The sequence below is a fragment of the Cyanistes caeruleus genome, chromosome 4 (assembly GCF_971803275.1).
Source record: "Cyanistes caeruleus chromosome 4, bCyaCae1.hap1.1, whole genome shotgun sequence".
Lineage (NCBI taxonomy): Eukaryota > Metazoa > Chordata > Aves > Passeriformes > Paridae > Cyanistes > Cyanistes caeruleus.
In genome coordinates this window covers 35283914-35302140 of record NC_141704.1, presented here as the reverse complement: position 1 = coordinate 35302140, position 18227 = coordinate 35283914, and the positions used below count along the sequence as shown (strand labels likewise).

The window sequence follows — 18227 nt, the reverse complement described above, 5'->3', positions numbered from 1 at the left end:
AGTGCTGTGGATGAGGGCACACCACCAGCAGTGTTGCTGCAGCTCTCCAAGGCTGATTCCTGCACAGCAGGGAGGGGCTTTCTACAGCCAGGCAGTTATCTCAGGAGCTGAAGGCTTTGACCTGGGCCAGCTGCTCCCTTCCCACCGCCCCAGGAGAGGTTGTGGGTCCCCACAGCAGCTGACGTGTCTCTTGCTGAGGACTGGAGCAGGGTGGCATGGCGAGGCGAAGGCAAGCTGGTACCATGGGCTCATCCATCTTCCCGTGCCTCTTTGCTATCCTGCTTACCAGATGCTCCCCAGCAGGGTGTGCTGGAGGGAGTGACTTGGCATCCCACGGTAAGTGAGCTTTCTTCCTGCCTTGGGGAAAGTCTGGGTCTGCTGCAGGGAGTCCTCCTTATCCAAGGTATGCTGCACAAACATTGCGTTGAACTCGCAGGAGAGGTGTGTGGGTGAGCTTGTAAGGTTGGGATGCTTGTGTGTGTGTTGGGGGGCTCCTCTTTGAGCTGCTCCTTGGGTACACTGCCCAACCCTGACCTTTGCTCTGCAGGCACAGCCAGCACCACAGAGAAACCTGTCCTGTTAAACAACGTCGCAGATGCTGAAGCCTTTGTCAGCGGTGCAGAAGTGGCAGTCATTGGGTTCTTCCAGGTGTGTTCACAGCACCTCCCCTCTGCCAGCTGTGAGCTCTGTCGTCCGTCCCTGATGAGAGCATGAGGCTGGATGTGGTGTAAACACCTGCCAAAGTCAGCTCTTGTCCCAAAAGGTGCTGGGCCTGTGACAGGAATGTGGAGGGATTTGGTGTTGGGTCACAGAGAGAACACGGAATTTGGTCTGTGCATGGAAAAGGAGATGAAGCAAGGGAGGAAGATGAAGGAGGTTGTAGAAGCCCTGGAGCAGGAGAGAAGGAAATGCTGCAGGGGAAGTAACAAAGAAATGTGCATGGTAGAGGAACAGTGTTGGTGAGGGGTGAGTAGGAACATCAGTTATTTACTGTAGTCAGCAAAGACAGAGTAAGGCACTGCCTGTGTGGTAGGGGTGAGGAAGCCAAGTCTCAAGGAGAAGTGATAGTGCAGGTCCGCTGAAGTCCAACAGGGTTTGGGCTCAGGCTGCAGCCTCTTCGTAGGGAGAATGTAGGCATGGTCTTTGTCTCACTTCTTTGTTCCCCAGAGCAGACATCCTTGAGGTCTGTCTCTTTTTACTAAATTCCACTGAATTCAAAGGTGAGTGACAGATTTGAGTCCTTTGCCTCCCCAAATGGCAAGAGTCTTTTTCCTTAGAAAATAGAAGGAAAATATTGAGCTACAGCACTGTAAAATGGAGGCTTCTTTAACAGGATCCTTATTACTTTTAAGGTCCCCAAATTGCAGCTTTTCCCGTGTTTTCTTTGAGCTCCGTTCTGCTCTGCTGCTGCCCACGCACTGCCTCATGTCAGAGAGAAGGCTTCAGAGCTTTCAAAATCAGCTCCTTCTGCAAGCACTTTCCTCCTTCTGCCCCGTGCCTGGGGCTGGAGGGCAGCCTAGGGAGGGCATCATGCTCTTGGATTAGAGAGGCACCCCACAGCCCTCCAGAGTGAGGAGCGATGGTGCTGCCTGTGCAGCGCGGGCAGCAACAAGTCTGGGAGCGCAGGAGGCTTATGCCCCAGGGGCTTTGTAAGCACTGATCACAGAGCACCAGCCGCCTCCAGCTCGGCGCCTGCAGGCAGCTGGAGCGCTGAAGCTGTGCAAAGCAGCCAGGCAATCTGCACAGGCGGAATGCAAGTGCCGAGACGCCTCCTTCCCCGAGGGTGGCTGGCTGGGCTTGTGGCAGAGCTGTACCCAGAGCCTCCTCCCGAGCTGCGGCAGGGACACGGGTCCTTTTGTCTTGTGCCACGGTCACCTCCCTCCGCAGGATGGCATTCTTCAGCGCCAGACAGGACTCTGAAATCCCAGCTGCCGGCAGCACGAGGCAGCAGCCAGCGACATCTCGGGCCTTCAGTGCCTGAGGCGCGACAGGCCTGCATTCGAACGGTAGATAAAGACGTATATGCGCCAGGAAGGCTTGGCTCTCGGCCTGAAAGTATATTCATCCAAATAAAGTCCACGTTCTCCGCTCACCATCAATTATTTCTCTGCCGCAGCCTTTAGTTCGCTGCAGTACGTGGCTCGGCAAGCCTCCCGTGTAATGAGCACGGCCTCCCTGACCGGGAGCAGCAGGCCGCGATGGGAGCCTCGCCCTGCTCCACAGACCCCGCCTGGCGCTGGGAAAGGCCTGAGTCAAGCCCAGGTTTCCCGGGAATGCTCCAAAACTCAGCGAGATTATTCCCACCCCAGGCTTTAGCGCTCTCAACAGAGCAATGTTGATGCACTGGCATTTCCAAAACAGGTCATGAGAGACGTTTTTTCTTTGGAAGGAACAAAGAATTTTGTTTTCCATTCTCTCTGGGCTCGCAAACAGCTGAGCTGACAGTTCAAACTAAAAAGAAAAACAAACCGATTTCCAAACAGAGACCATGTCTTGAGAATTTATATCCAATAAATAGAAGCATCAAAAATACATCACTGAGAAGTTGGGAATGGGAGTAGCAAGGAAGGCTTCAGCAGAGGCAAAGGCTAGTAGTAGTTAATACTCTGCAGGAAAGAGAATGGGCCTCAAAATATTGAGAAATTGCGCATTTTTATCCTTTAATACACCTAAATGAGCTCCTTTTTTACAGGATGTACATATCCTTTTAAAAGGAGCCAAGGTACTGATAATGCAAGGTGTTCAAAACTGTAACCCCCTGACTCTAGAATCAAGGTGGGCTTAAAAACTGTGACGTTTATATATAGAATTTAAAAACACACTTACACTTACACACACACACACACATATATATATGTATGTATATGTATATGTATATGTATAGGTATAGGTATAGGTATAGGTATAGGAATAGGTATAGGTATAGGTATAGGTATAGGTATATGTATGTGTATGTGTATATGTATGTGTATATGTATATTTATATTTATATTTATATTTATATTTATATTTATATTTATTTTTATATTTATTTTTATATTTATATTTATATTTATACACACATATACATATATACATTCACACATACACATACACACACACACACATACACATGTATATATATATATGTATGTATAAACGTGCTACACCAGTGTTCTGGGTTTGTTCCCTCCATTTTGAGTGCCCAGGGGCTCAGCACCATCCTGGCGGGTTCCTGGATCCCGGAGCATCCCGCCCGCACAGGGGGTGCCGCGGGGACCGAGCAGCCGGCAGGTGGCGCGCTCGCACCGGCCGGTGCCGGTGCCGGTGCCGGTGCCGGTGCCGGTGCCGGTGCCGGTGCCGGTGCGGCCCCAGGGGCCCCGTTCGGTCTCGGCCCCTCATCCGCTCGGCCCCTGACCCTCTCTCCTGTCCGTCCGCAGGACCCGCAGAGCCCCGAAGCGGACGTGTTTCGCCGCGCGGCCGGAGAGATGCCGGAGGTGTCCTTCGGGCTCAGCAGCAGCGCCGCCGTCCTGTCGCACTACGGCGCCCCGGAGAACACCGTGGCGCTGTTCCGCAGGGTGCGTGGTTCCCTCCCGGGAACGCTGCCAGGCAAAAACCCGCGTGTCCCGCATAAGGGTCTGGTTCCGGCTCCCCCAGCGCGCTGGTCTGGGTGGGACACACTGGGAGGAGTGCGTACAGCGGTAAAAAGCATAAAAGTTATCTCTCCTTAGGGCAAGCCAAAAAATAGGGTTGTCGTTGGCAGTCAGGCTGCTTGCCCACCTCAAAGTACATCGTTCTTCCCTCCCCAAAGAGGGGTTTTGCTTTTCAATTGCAGAGTGCCTGTCGCTGAGACAAGGATCATTAATTATATCTGGTAAGATTCTCCTATTTAGGTGTTTGTCCTACGGGTCTGGTTCAGCATTTTGCTCTGCAAAGAGCGATGCCTGTGTTTCTACATGACCTGCCTGGAGCTTGGCATGAACTTGGATGAGGTTTCTGTGGTTTTGGAAAGGGTCCTGAGACACATGAAAAGCGTCTAGAGCCCATGTTACAATGGATCAACACAGCAGGCTTGATATCAAAACTTGGCAAGTGTCACTTCAGGCAGCCAAAGCTGTCTCCTAGGGTACAAAACTTTTCCATCATGACAGGAAACAGATCCAGACTAGGTCTCTGCAGTTAAGAGATGCTGTGCCACCCTACACTGTGGTTTGAAGACTCATTTCCTAAATATACTTTAGGCATTAGAAATCTTGCTTTGGAGCTTCTTAGGGATGGATGCTGTGCTAGGTCAGATGTCTGTTGCCTCTAAGTGCAGGCAGCTCAATGTAGCCTCAGTATAGCTATATCTGCTGAAATTTAGGGAGATGATACTGGGGAGAGCCATGTACTTGTTGCAAAAGTACCAAGAAAAGCTCAGAGCAAGTATTCTACTAGTTACATCAATTTTCCCATGTTTCCCCTCCTCACACAAATATGGCAGCTGAAAACTGCAGAGGTAGGTGTGTCTGAAGAGGATCAGGGCCCCAGGCAGCACAAGATGTCCTAAAAGCCAGTGAAATGTTGTGACACCAGACGTCTAAGTGCTTGAGGTGGGGAGAAATGGGTAACATGGTCTAGGGAAACTAAATATGGCAGCTTGGCCAAGTTCTAGATCCAGCTTGTACAAAGATTGGACAGTTTGTTCTCTTTTTTCCCCTCATCATTTCCTGCACCATGTTTACCACAGATATTATCCAAATAATTAAAAAAGAATGATCTAAGAGTGAGCAATAGGTAGGCAGGTCCTTTTATTTAACCTTTTATTTGCTAGATGTTGCAATTTTAAGCAACACCCATTTCAATTTTTGTTCTTAGTCACTGTGGTTTTCTTCCAAAAATATTGAAAAGTTCCTTTGTTTTTGCACTGTGGCAGATAGTGAGGATGACTGCAGTGGGAGACAGTTTGATAAAAGAAAGTGTTTGGATTGTTGCAATTTGTATTATATTGAATATTCTTTGTTTGGAGCCAAGTTTTTGCAACTGAACTCTTGTTTAATATGGGGAAAAACCAGCCAGGAAAATAATACACTAGTTAGGTTCAAATATGGTTGACAATTCCCTCGTCTGATTGTCAGTTTTTCTTAAATTATCAGACACATTATTTTTCCTTTTATCCGGTGCTGAATAATATGTAGGAGTAAGAGGTCAGAGATAAAAAGGAATTTTAAAAGAACGGATACAGGAACTTGGAATCAAATACTCATTTGAAGGATACAAAGATGCGTCACCAGGATAGAAGTGAATCAGAGGCATAAATTAATTTTTTCTTTGCCTTTGCAATGTATGAAACACAATGCTTAGAAGTTTAAGCCATAATTACAGTAGTAGGAGGGACTGTGTCAACTGGTGAGACTTCTTTGTATATATGGGAAAGAAGCTGATTTTTTCTAGTAACAAATCCTGATAGACCTAAAAACAACATAATTAACAGATGCTAACAACCTAATTATATGGAGTGATAAAGACATTTTGACTAGAGCTTCAACTATTAAATGCAGACTATTTTTCAGCCTTATTTTCTTAAAAACATAAATGTTGAGTGCAGATTCAAGTTGTTATTATCCCCAAATGGAAATCAGATGCTTCCAGAAGCCCACAAAAGTCAAGAGAAGACTTTCTGTAGAGTCCGGGCTGCTTTAGATTGGTTCTCAAAGCCTGTCTGATCTCACCCACCCAGGTGTTGAACTGTCCTGATCTTATTTACTTGAGCAGAGCTGCCCTTTCATGTTATGCAGGAAGAAAACCTGTGAGAGGAATTGGGCCACACAGTCTGAAAATCACCAGCTTGTGTTGTCAGACAGGGCTGGTGACTGGTATTAAAGACCTTGCCAATGACCACAGAACAGCAAAAATGACTTTAGATGTCTGCACACCACTGGAAAAACTAACACAAGAACTTTCAGAGGTTGCCCAGCCACAGAGAATAAAATCTGGGGTGTGCAGGTGGACTGCTGCTCAGCCCCAAGAACCTCATTCAACATGTGTATCAATGGCTTTCAAATCCCAAACTTTGATCCTACTTCATGTCAGAGACCACTGTCCCCATGTCCCTCAGTCACATCCTGTGGTGGTACTGCACAGGAACTCTGCCCTTAAACTCTGGTGTACTGCTATCATTCAGTGGTTACCTGCTTTTTTTCTGTTTATCAGGTCATGAAAATATAAAAAAAATCACATCATTTTGAGGGGATGAAGTGTGGGGAGATGTGTGGCAGGATGGATTTTCCTCTAAAGCTGAAATATGCTGGACTTAATTTTTTTTTTTTTTTTTTTTTTTCCTTTCCTGCTGTACTGGAAGAAAAATCCTCTTTTTATTAGAGAGATTTCCTGCTTGCACAATGTTTCCAGGAATTCCATACTGGGTGATGCCAATGTTTATTACTTGTAGAAGAAACAGAATAAACAGATGAAGATTTTAAAAAAGGACGTAAAGCCAGTATTGATGTGAGGAGTTAGACTATTTAATGACTTCTCTCCACAATGCTTAGAACAGTTTGTCAGCTAATTCTCCCTGTCTCCAGTGCATTGAGAGCTGGTAGCGTGGGGATGTCTGGAGTCCTGAGAGATTTCTGCTGTATCATGAGATTTTCTTGTCCTTGGGAGGCTGGAGAAGGATGGGAGATCCTTATCTCAAAGTGCAGGCTGGTCCTTGCAGGTTCTAGACCTCCAGAAGTGGTGATGGGAAGAGGTGGGGGTTGTGTAGTGTGGGACAGAGGATGGTGGTGTCCCAGGGGGTGGGTGTCTCTGTGAGTGAGTGCAATCAGCACCTCTGGAGGAGCTCCTGGAGAGGACAGCTGTGACTGTAGGTGTCCTTGCCTGTCTTCAGGTGGACAATGACCGGCGGGATCTGGACATGAACAACAGAGATGTTGATGCCAAGAAGCTGACTCGCTTCGTTCGGATGAACGAGCTCCGCCTGGTGACAGAGTACAACCCTGTGGTAATTACCAGCTCCCTGCAGTCCTCACCCTCGCTCTTGGCCTTCCTCTCATGGTATCCTCTGGCCCCAGTTTGCATGCCCAGATGTGTGTGAGGGTTGCACCGATGGTGTAGATGGGGTTGAGGAAGCCACATAGCTCTTCACTGCTGCTCCACAAGTGGACTGGAAGCAGATTTGCTGGGGCATGAGTGCGGTGGGAGACAAAGAAACTCATCACAGTTTGGTTTTCCAGTAAATTTGGGATGTTGAGGGGCAGAAAACTCCACTTCTTACTACTCTGCATGCAGTGCTGCCTCATCCCATGGACATTGGCCGTGCTGTGCCATGCCTGCAGAGCCAGCTCAGCCAGAATGCCCTCTCTTTGACAAGCCTTGAGAAACATGGAAGCTCAAATGACCTGCTCTCAGAAGGCAGGCTTTTCTGCATCACTCAGCACACAGGGCTTGATGTAAGCCCTGATATTGGAATGCATATTCAAGAGCGAGTTGGGAACTTCCCAAGCAAAATCTTTCCCATCCCTTCCATCCTTTCTCCAGAATTCATCAGTTCAACGACAACTACCACCAAAACAAACAAACAAACAAACAAACAAACCAACCAACCAACCAACCAACCAACCAACCACACACAAAATCAGGCTTAGAATGCTTCCATGTGGGCCATCTTCATTGGCTCACCCATCTAACTAGCAGGGTCCCAGTGCTCCTCCCTGCTATAGAGGTTGACCAAGGATTTAGGTTCCTCTGAAATCCCAGCACTTCCCTGGTCTCATTGCTATGGAGTCAGTAGGTCTTAGAAGCCCCAGTTGCTGCATGGCTGAGACTTTATCATTGCTGATGGGGTATTCTGTGGCCTTCTGGACAGCTATAACAGTGCTGACCAGGCTCAGTTTATATCAGAGAAGAATGGCCCAACCTGTTGCAGAGCTATACCTTTTCAATATAAACTCAAGGATCACCTAAGAGAACAGATGCACTCGATCAGTTCAGTCACAACCCACCAGTAGGAGAGTATTTTGTTTAGAAATTTAACATTTTTTTTCCCCACAGTGAAATATGGTAAGAGGTTGCTCTTTTTTCTGTAACCAAGAAAAGGAAAAAAAAAATATGTTTTTTCATCTTCAAAAGGGAAAAATAGATTTTGAATTCACAAAATATTTCTGGAGATTGCTATATCCTGCCCCACTGGCCTAACAGCCCTTTAAGAACATCCAAGTCACATCAGCAGGGATGATGTTCTCATCTTTGTAATTTTCCAGACCTTCTGAAACCTGGGAGCCCCTATTAGATCCTTTTGCATTTCGTGGGACAATATCTCTTTGTTTAGGCATTTCTGTTGATGCTTTGGGTTCTCACTGCATGGTGTCCTGTTTGGCACCCAGGCTGTCTCTCTCACTGAGAAATCCTCAGCTGTTCAGCTGGTCTCCTCCACCCTGACTGTCAGTACAGATGTTGTTACAGGTTTTTTTCCCAGGTGCTCTGGACCTCTATCAAGGTGCTGAAATTAACAGTGCCTCCTGCAGCCCCTGGCCCCAAACCCTCCCAGCTTCCCTAAGGTAGCTTGGTTTTTCATAAATATTTATTCCCAGCGCATATGCTGTTTGCATCCAAAAATGCTGCAGGTCAGGAGATAATGGGGTCACACGGCTCGCACCAAGTGCTGCCAAGAGTTTCTCTCCCCATCCTGGGGCCCTTACTGTTTCTCCCACATACTTGAGGAATTTTTAGGCAATGTTTACCCTGTGGGCTTTTCAGGAGAGTCAGATGTGATCCAGCCCTGCTGATGAGCTCTGCTGATTGCTCTTACACAAGGCTGTGTGGACAAGCACACCTTTGTGTGGAGCTGCTGGAGGCACTGCTGCTCCCGCCGTGTCCGCTCTCACCCCAGCCTTGTCAAGGGGCTCGGTGCTGGCTGGCTTCACCCTCTCTTTCAGCCTCATTCTCTCCCATGAGATCCTCTAATGTTTTCCAGCTTAGCTTGCAACCCCTCTGCTGTCCCCTGCCTCAGCTGCACACTGTCAGAAAAGAGAAGAGATGCAAAATATCTGATAAACATGAAGCACACAGCAGAGTCCTGTCTGCCAAGAGCTAGATGCTCTGTTATTCACAGCTCTTGCCAGCATGCACTCCCTGACCCCTTCCTTGTTACTGCTGGAGCATGTGGAAACTTTCTGCTCCCACTGGCAGGGAGCGGCACAGTGTGTGCCTCTGTGGTTTCGGTGGCACTAGGGAGGCAGCAGGTCTGGCCCCACTACTGTTTAATTTGAGGGAGAGGCAGCAGGCCTGCAGGAAGCAGGCGGAAGGAGCAGTGAGATGGCGAGTGAGCAAGTTCATGGAGATGGTGCCGTGGCTCCCTGGGCAGTGCCAGCCCTGGTTCCTCACAGAGGGCCAGTGTGTAGTGTCCCCTTGGCCCTTGCCCATGGTCTTCTCTCACTGTGGGACAGCAGAGCCAATTTTAACCCTCAGCACTCAGGAGTGTCCAGGCCATCAGGTTGCTGAAACTGTGGACTCATCCCCATCCTACATACAGTGCAACACTAAAGAAAGAAAATAAGGATAAGCACCAACCTTGACAGCACAAAAACTTCCCACTTTCATGCTCATATTTGAGACAGATGCTGGACCTCAGTGATTTAGGACACCCTTATATTCAGTGTTTGTTGGCCTTGCTCTTCACATCCTTGCTCTAGTCTTCATCTTCCTGTACTCTGCCCTAATCCTACTCCCCTTGCCTAGTCACTGACTATCTTAAGGTCAGTGATGGACCTTTGTGGTCTTCAGACTCTTGTCTGGGGAATAAGAAAAGCCAGGAGGTTAAGAGTTTCTTCAAAGAACCCAGATTGGATCCCCCCTGCTTTAAAGAAATCTGTCTTGCTTGTGATGCTGATTTGCAAAGAAACCACAGCTGAGCCATGTGGATTTACATCCCTCTGACACTGCATCCAATGCCGGTTGAGTATTCTCAACCTCCTTTACCGTGTTTCTCTCTCTGTGCTGGGCAGACAGCAATAGGTGTGATGCAGAGTTCCTTGCAGTTTAACCTCCTCCTGATCACGGACAAGATGTCTCCAAAGCACCCTGAGCGAATGCGCAAGTTTCGGGCGGCGGCAGAGCTCTACAAGGGGAAGGTAAGTCCAAACAGAGAGAAAGAGGGGCTGTTAGGGAGGAAAAAACCCAGTCATTTCTGCCATGAATGGGGAGGGCATAATCTCCTCTGTGAATTATGAGATCAAAGGTCCAGTAGCAGGAAAAGAGGGCTTATCTGGATAATTAAATGAAAGGGTTGGTTCTGTTCACCTTTTGCCAGTTTGCCACCTGACAGGGGAAATACCCTCTGAATCCTGCCTGTCTGCTCTCTTGGTGAAACATGGTGTGCTTTGTTGCTTTTAGTCCAGTTTTGTTCCTTTGTACTGAGAGATGACACACAGCTGCTTCTCTTCAGTCTGGCAACAGCTGTGCTCCACTGATGTGAGAGGTGAATTTGTATCTACAGCCTGCAGGACAACAAGGAATCTTATATAAGTGACCAGACAGCAAATAATGTCAGTGCTTCTTAGCCCTTCGACTTCGGGAAATGGCTATTTTAAAGGAGCTGCAAATTTACTGCTTAGATTTCCCACATTAAGGTGATGAGATAGATGAGGTGCTTCAGAGAAATTTTGCCTGAATCCCATCCCTCTGGGAACAGAGGTCCCCAAATAGTAAAATATGCTATGTCTGCTTCTCTGCCAGCAGCTGGATTACAGTGGAATTTTTGTCCGAGGAACAGAGGAATGAGCTTTAAAGCAAAGGAGGATTGGGAGCAACAGGAAGGCATTTGTGGCAAGGAAGAGCAGCAAATGGGAGGGGGCAGAATATCACAGAAGTGGGAAGGATGAGCTGAGAGGCATAAGGAGGTCTTCCTCTGAGAAGCGTGGAGCTGGAAAGATTTGGGAACTGATAACTAAAATATCTGTATGCATCTTTTGCATATTGAAGGTTTTGGTATTGAAGGAACAGATTAGAAATCAAGTATACCCTCACCTTCCAATCCAGGGGCCACCTCAGAACCATGCAATCTCAAAAATCTTGAGACTTGCTTATGGCAGGACTACTTTGGAACCTTTATGTCTTTCCTAACCAGTGGCAAGAGAATGGGCAGGAACTGTGCATCAAAATCAAAAGGTCTCTTCAAAAATGTTTTGCTTTGATGAATATGTAGTTATAAAACAAGATGCATTTATCTGTAAAATTCCATTTGCCTGTTGTGAAATGTGTGTTAAAGTGACACCATTACCACTGTTCTCCATGAGAAGCCGAGTCTGATACAGGTCTCCACCTAGCAGCTATTTCTTCTAACAGTGCTGTTTGGCATCACTGTCCTTTGCTGATGCAGCTGCATCTAGTTTTCATGTGACTTGCCTAGATCTGAGAAAATGGCTATAATTTTCCTAGAAATACTTCACTAAACATTGGATAAAATGTTTTACTGAAGTTCAGACAATTTATGAATTCTCAGCAAGCCAAATCTATTTTTTTCTTTTTATTTGTGCAGGCAAGTTTCCAACCGAATCAGGCTACAAGTTTGCCAGAGTAAAATATAAACATTAAAGATGTGGGAATTTGACTAATTATTTCCACTTTACTGCTGTGGTACTTGAGGACATAGAGATGAAGTGACTTAGTGTCGAACAAGTTGTTTTTCCCAAAGGAGTGGCACTCTGAGGAGTAAATTGTGTTTTGGACTGCCCTCCTAGAAAGCAGAGAGACAGTGCTAGGGTCCCTCTGTTTGAATTTTAGGAGTATCTGGATAGTAAGGAGTAAAGAGAGTGATATGCCCACATAGGTTTGTCTCCATTCCTGTGTCATGTAGAAAGACTTGAATTAGTTTGGGTAACAGCGGAAGCCACTGCACAATACCATGAAAATCCTTACTGGCTAATTTTCCTGTGTGAAGTTACGTGTTGTTGGAACTACCAAGTTAATTGAGGTTTGCTTCAAAATAAGTATAAATTAATTTTTTTTTTTGTCTTTTAGTGGCTTGCAGATTGTCTGAGAATAAATGCAAGATTCTTGACTTGAATTTTGTTCAGGATTACCAGTGAATAATTCCTGTCCTGTGGGATAGTGGTGAAGGGCTTGTTTGTGCTAAAGGGGTTGGTGCTACCAGTGGTTTGAGCAAGGAAGCGTTGCTGTGCAGTGCAGAGATGTTCAGGCTCCCTGTGAGCATGTACCACTGCATCCAGCACTGCTTCACAGTGACTGCAGAGCCCCAAAAAAGAGTGGGGATACTTGGGGTGTGTTGCAGCATTTCTACAAGCCAGTGCAGAGCACAGACAGAGCCTCAAAGGGGGTCCCAAGCAGGAGAAGGGGTACCCATCCTGCCACACATCTCTGCTGCACGCTGATGGAAGAGTCGTCCTTGCCATTGTCATCACATTGTCCATCATGGGAGGGAAAAGAGAAACATATTATGTGGATGGAGAGATGAAGAGGAACTGCAGCTGCTGCTGAGAGACTAACCCCAAAGTGTGAAGAAAAACCACAGAATTGTGAAATAACTTAGGTTGGAAAACACGCCTAAGATGATTGAGTCCAACTGTTAATGGATCATGAGGAAGTGATTCACCTGCCAGTTTCTGGATTGTGGTCCTTTCACCTCTGGTTTATGATAATTTCACTTCTGCCTGAGGGGCAGCTGAAATTTTCAGCTGGAGGATCCATGAGGTAGGATGGTGAGGATTTTTACTTGAAAACAGTCTGAACTGCACCCTGAGCAACAGTGAGTTGCTGGATGCCTGGAGGCATCTACATTTTTCTAGATTTTATTGTGGAGCCTCGGTGCTATAAAATATTGGAGAGGAAAATGCAAATGGTAGATGATGCTAAGCCAGCAGAAGCTGACAACAATAAGAAGAAATATAGTCATTTTCTAGCACACTTTGAGAAACAATTGTGGGTGGATAACAGTGAACCGGGTTCAGAGCATTGCAGCTGCAAGAGTAAATCCACCCGCCTTCTTGGATCTTCAATCAAATATGTGCTTATTTGAGAAAGTACTGCCAAGAGTCCAGGCAAGGAAAGAAATGCACTGGAAAGGAGATGTCAGGGTTTGCATTGCTGAGCCAAACTAGAATAGGCATATTCAGTTTTCTTTCCACAGTATCAGAATATAACATGATAATTACAGCTGGTGTAACTCATGGGTGTTTGCAGAAGTCTCAATAAGATGATGTTTGGAATAACAAAAGCAGATTTTGTTGCAGCTGACATAATTTGTTTCCAATGTCAAAGTGGTTTGGGCAGGGATGCTTGTAAACTCCCTTTTAATTTAGAAGTAGGTCCATTTGGAAATGCATTCTGAGAAACTCCTGGTGTCCTTCAGGAGTTCTTCCATGGAAATGAAAAGATGATGCCCTTTCTCTTGCAGTCATTCGCACAATTTTTATTCTTCTTGTCAGATACTGATGGTTTCAGAACTAAAAGAGATGATGTTTAGAGATGCCTCTTTTAGCCATAAACAGAGGAGCCTGTAAATATGGTCTTTTTATGTCACTTAATAGATATCTGCAGTAAAGTTGTTTTAATAGCTGTCTTTTTTTAATTTGTGACTGATGGTTTTGTTTTACTTTAATGTACTATGATGTAAGACATTACTCAAACATCAGAATCTGATCTTTTTGCTTATGTGAAACAGTGAACTGCAGCTCTCTGAAGTTCAAAGTCAAAACTGGATATAAGGCTTGAACATCCTTTCTGTTTTTCTTTGTTTGAAGAAAAACTAAGCGATGACAAATTGGTTTCTATCATTGCTATTTTCAATTAACTTTAATTTCTTGGGCAATAACATTATTCCATGTCTTAGTATCTACCAGGAACTCGATGTTCTAAAAGCACTGGGCTAGGAATCAATTTGTCAAGACACCAAGACAGTATCAGTGTGCAAAATTTATGGAAGGTGGCTTATTGCAAGTGACAGTGCACAGATAATATCATGTGTGAAGGGGACATTTTGTGCCAGGGGTTACTCATTCATTCAGGATATCCTTCACTGCCTGAAGAAGAAGATCTCTGAACACAGGCTAGAAGATTGCTACAAAATGAAAAAAAACCTCATGGAAATAATCTCAGAATTTAAAACACCCAACCAGCTATTGTACAGGCTAGTATGAAATGGAAAGTGAACTTTCTGTTTGGGATGGAACTAACTCATCTCTAGTGGTGACATTAGAGCTGCCATTATAAGAGCGATTTGTTTTTGATGAACTGTAGCTTTGGTAGGTCATCTGAGTAAAGGTTTTACGCTCTTTTCAATGATGAAAAAGAAGGACAGGCATATGTTTCCTTCCCTTCTAAAATAGGTGGAATAAAGTGCCTGTCACTGTTTATTGTAGAGGTTACATAGATGACTGGCTGAGACAAGGCTAGGATCCGGATGGCAGAAGTTAGGCAGTGTGAATCCTGCCTCATGGTCAATATAATTTTCCATGGTTACTGCACTCATCCTTTATGATTGGAGCTGACTGAGAATCTCAGAACAAAATTAATTCCTCATGAAAAAACAGCAGTTCCATGAGATGGCATCTGTCACAGAAACGTGCCAGCTGAGAAACCGTCTTGGTTTTCAGCTGCTATGAAGATCAGCCTTCCAGTGCTTGTGGCCTCTGGGCCAACACATCCTACCTTCTTCCCCACAGGTGTGACCTCCAGACCACACAGGCCCTGGCAGGACTCCTGGAGCACAACCAGCATAGGGTGCATGGTGAGCCCTTCTTCTGAAGGAGGACTCATCCCATGTCACAGACCTCCCAGGAATGCATCATTCTCATTGGCATTAAGGTGTCTTCTTCTGAGCTATGGTGGCCAAATGCAATTGCTCTCTTTCCTGTATGTTTTGAATACAGGCAGAGAAGGAAACTTTGCTGTACTTCGGCACACTGTAACTCTGTGAGCCAAATGGGAGTCATTAGAGAGATCCAAGTCAGTAACTCTGAACCATGATGATATCTCAGCCTTTCTAGCTGAGGGGCCAGTTTGTGTGTTTCTGTTTGCTCCTGTGAGGAAGAAGCAATTTGGTGTTCTAAACCTCAGCCTTTTTACTCTTTTATTCTTACTCTGTTCTTGGTATTTGTGGATAAAATATGTACAGCTTTTTAGTTTTGTGTGTTTTAGGAAAATCTGGAAGCTTGATGATATGAACAATATTGACTAACATTTATTCATTTTACTATTTTTAAATGCTTTTCATCTGTTCTAAAGGTGGTGGAGATTTTGTACAGGAAGTAATGAAACACTTTTTTAAAAAAATTTATTTTAATGACTTCTTCTTTAACATTTGCTTAAAAAAATATTTTTGTCTAGTCAATCTCTTATAGAGAAACCCAAAAGCTGCTGAACTCACTATGAAAATGCAGTACCATTTACTGTACTGACACTCTGAAAGTGTTTCTCTCCAACACCGGCCTCTGTTCCCAGCTTTCTAGTTGAAAAGAGAGCCCTAAAACATTACATACTGCTGTTCCATCTGAAAGCCTCTTAGATCATGTCCCTAGACCTGTGAACCTTAAATATGTGTTTTCTAGCTTCTTGTTTTATCCTGCAAAAAGATGAATTAAACACTCTAGGAGAAGTACCCCACAACCTCTCTGCTCACTAGCTTTTTGCTCTTGGGGCAGAGTTGACTTTTGAAAGAAAAATTACAACTGGTGAATATCACATATGCAGTGAAAGTGCTGTTCCTGTTTCTGTATTTCACTATAAAACTGAAGTTAAACCTTACAGCTGCCTAACTATCCCTCCTTCCCATAGGCTGTTGCCTAGGAAAGTTTTCAGATATATTTGTTTTTTATAGAATGTAAATTTAATAAGTAAAGAATTTAGGATTTATGAAGTTTATTTTTAGAGAAGAAAACAAGTTTGGAACTAACTGGAGTGTTCTTCATTGAAAAGAAAGAAAAACATGAGTCACAGCCTGGGAACTGGGCACATAATCTTCACATTACATTTCTCCTTTTTTTAAAAAAAACCCTTTTCTTGTTTAAGTAAAACCGTAGCCTTGTCTGTAGGTACATTGGATATGCTAGGCCCAGCAGATTGCATAGGGTAAAAAGAATATAAAATGACAAATGCTAGCTGGGTGTTTATTTCATTGACTTGGATCTCATCTGCTGAGGGATTCTATTTAATCAAGTCAGTGATTAAATTTTTTAACTGCTATATATTTATTTTCTTTTATAAATTTTATAGTAATGTCCATAGGTCATTCTCATCCTGCGATATGCATGTGGAGCTTCTCTCCCCAGGCCTGAATGCTCCACTGAACTGGGCTATATGGACATTGGTGTCTTGCCAACAACTTCTGTTTCCCAAATCATTGCATCCTCATTTGTGCTCACTGCAGCTCACTTCGATAAGTCCTTTGGTTTTGGTATTCCCGTGTTCTTATCCCTGAAGGCTCCTGATGCCCTGTATTTCCTTCCCACATTCTTGAGATTGAATTTGATTCTTCCCACACCAAAACCCCTTTTTACCCTGGGTCTTGCATGGATGTGAGCATCTTATCCAAATAACATGCAAGTAAAGGATTCAGCTTCTTTGACATTTGCTGTTAAGACAAAAGACATATTGTGTCCTAATCTATAATGAGAATAGAAGTGGAGACTGCCTTCCTGTCATTCTGTCGGTATGTTTTTAAAGAAGGTGAGAGAAGACATTTTGTTTGGTAGTGTAAGTCTGGACTTGATAAAATACAGTCAAATGCACTGCGTGGAGCTGCTAGATAGTGGCCAAGGAAAGTGTTGTCCTAACAGAGTATGGATGGTTTTCTCAAACTCTTTATAAAAATATCACTGTTAATCTTCATATGACCACTGTTTGGGGATCTGTTCTCTGTCTCAGCTTCTGTTTTTCTCACATTTTATTTCCTATTTCTATCGCAGATTCTCTTTATCCTATTAGACAGCAATTTGAAGAGCAATGAGCGAGTATTGTCATACTTCCAGCTGAAGAAGTCCCAGCTGCCAGCTCTGGCTATATTCCACACACCGGATGATGAGCATGATCTGTTGACTGTGGATGACATCTCCATTGAGCATGTACAGGACTTCTGTAATCGTTTCCAACAGAGAATGCAAAAGGTAAAGGGGGTCCCGATGCAGTTGTTTACCAGGCTCTTGAAGAAGATGACTTCAGTTCCTTGAACTCCTCCCCATCCCCATCACTTTCTCTTTCATGTACATTTCCACCTGAATAACAGAGAAGCATTAGATTTAGGGCAGAGCAGAGATGAATGTCTTTGCAGAGCCTCTTTCTTCATTGACCTCTGCCTTCTAGTCTACAGCAAGAAGAATTCACTGATCTCTGCAGCTGTATGAAGGTCTCTGTGAAGTATCTATTTTTTGGGAACAGCATCTAGGGGGACAAAGTGAAAGGTGCTTTTGGATGCTGAGAAGGGACGTGGTGGATGGCAGCATATGAGAGCAGGTCAGAGAGATAGTGGCATGGATAGGAATTAAATCTATCAGGAAGACTACAGAATAGAGTGTACAGATAGGGTCTTAGGACTCTACCAGAGGTCTCTTCTGGGAAAGGCACAATTAAATCTCCATGTTCATTCAGTGTGAAAAGTCCTCTCTGTCTCTGTTGAACAGGGAGGCATTTATTTTGTTTTCTTTATCCCTATGCTGAGAAACCAAGTAATGTCAAAACTTATTTCATGCCTCCAATGTGTTTTAGAAAGAAGACAGATCTGAGGAGAAGCCCCTCAATGAAGAACTCTGATTCTCAGCCAAGAGGATGACTGTAGCCAGTGTCTGTTTCTGGTGTATGAAGAGTTCACTCTGCCCTGCAGCTCAGCACTTCCTGAGCCAAGTCAGTCATGGATTCCAATCATCATTCTATGTACATACATGCTGTCTATCCTCTCCAGGAATCTCTTATCTCTTCTCATTTGTTGGCTCCAGATCTCTTTTTTGCAGTACTGCAGGACCTCTGGTATTGCCCTATAATATGTCTTTCTGTGCCACTCTGTTGAAGCAAAGGGTGGCTTCAACACCTTTGATATTAGTGAAATATCAATAGTGAAATGGCAATATCAGAGGCAAAGCTAGTAGTTCCCAGGGATCTGTTTCCTTCATTCTTTTGGGTTTTGGTGCCGTGCTGAGATCCACTGTCAGCCCCTCCTGATACTAAAATAGATGTGTTGCTTGATATCACATGAAATTTTCCATTTATTTTACTAAATAAAGCAGTAAGTAAATGGCCTGAATTTTTATGCAAATGTTATTTTC

General features: G+C 44.7%; 1 protein-coding gene across 2 annotated transcripts; it reads left to right on the top strand.

The window, feature by feature from the left end:
• The first annotated feature begins 139 nt into the window (after window positions 1–139).
• ERP27 (endoplasmic reticulum protein 27) lies at window positions 140–18205 on the top strand. 2 transcript variants are annotated; one of them, XM_086887686.1, is made up of 7 exons: window positions 140–336; window positions 548–648; window positions 3420–3557; window positions 6848–6961; window positions 9963–10088; window positions 16878–17075; window positions 17674–18205. In XM_086887686.1, the coding sequence occupies exons 1-7, from the start codon at window positions 216–218 to the stop codon at window positions 17716–17718; spliced, it is 843 nt and encodes a 280-aa protein (XP_086743812.1). In that variant the 5' UTR covers window positions 140–215; the 3' UTR covers window positions 17719–18205. The 2 variants fall into 2 exon arrangements, with proteins under 2 accessions (XP_086743812.1, XP_086743813.1); XM_086887687.1 differs by lacking the exons at window positions 140–336; window positions 548–648 and adding an exon at window positions 1541–2006.
• The last annotated feature ends 22 nt before the right edge of the window (window positions 18206–18227 follow it).

Coding starts and splice junctions, on each gene's coding strand:
- ERP27 (XM_086887687.1), top strand. CDS start 1,752: ATGCAAGTGCCGAGACGCCTCCTTCCCCGAGGGTGGCTGGCTGGGCTT. Junction 10,089..16,877: donor CAGAGCTCTACAAGGGGAAG/GTAAGTCCAAAC, acceptor TTTCTATCGCAG/ATTCTCTTTATCCTATTAGA. Junction 17,076..17,673: donor TCCAACAGAGAATGCAAAAG/GTAAAGGGGGTC, acceptor AATGTGTTTTAG/AAAGAAGACAGATCTGAGGA.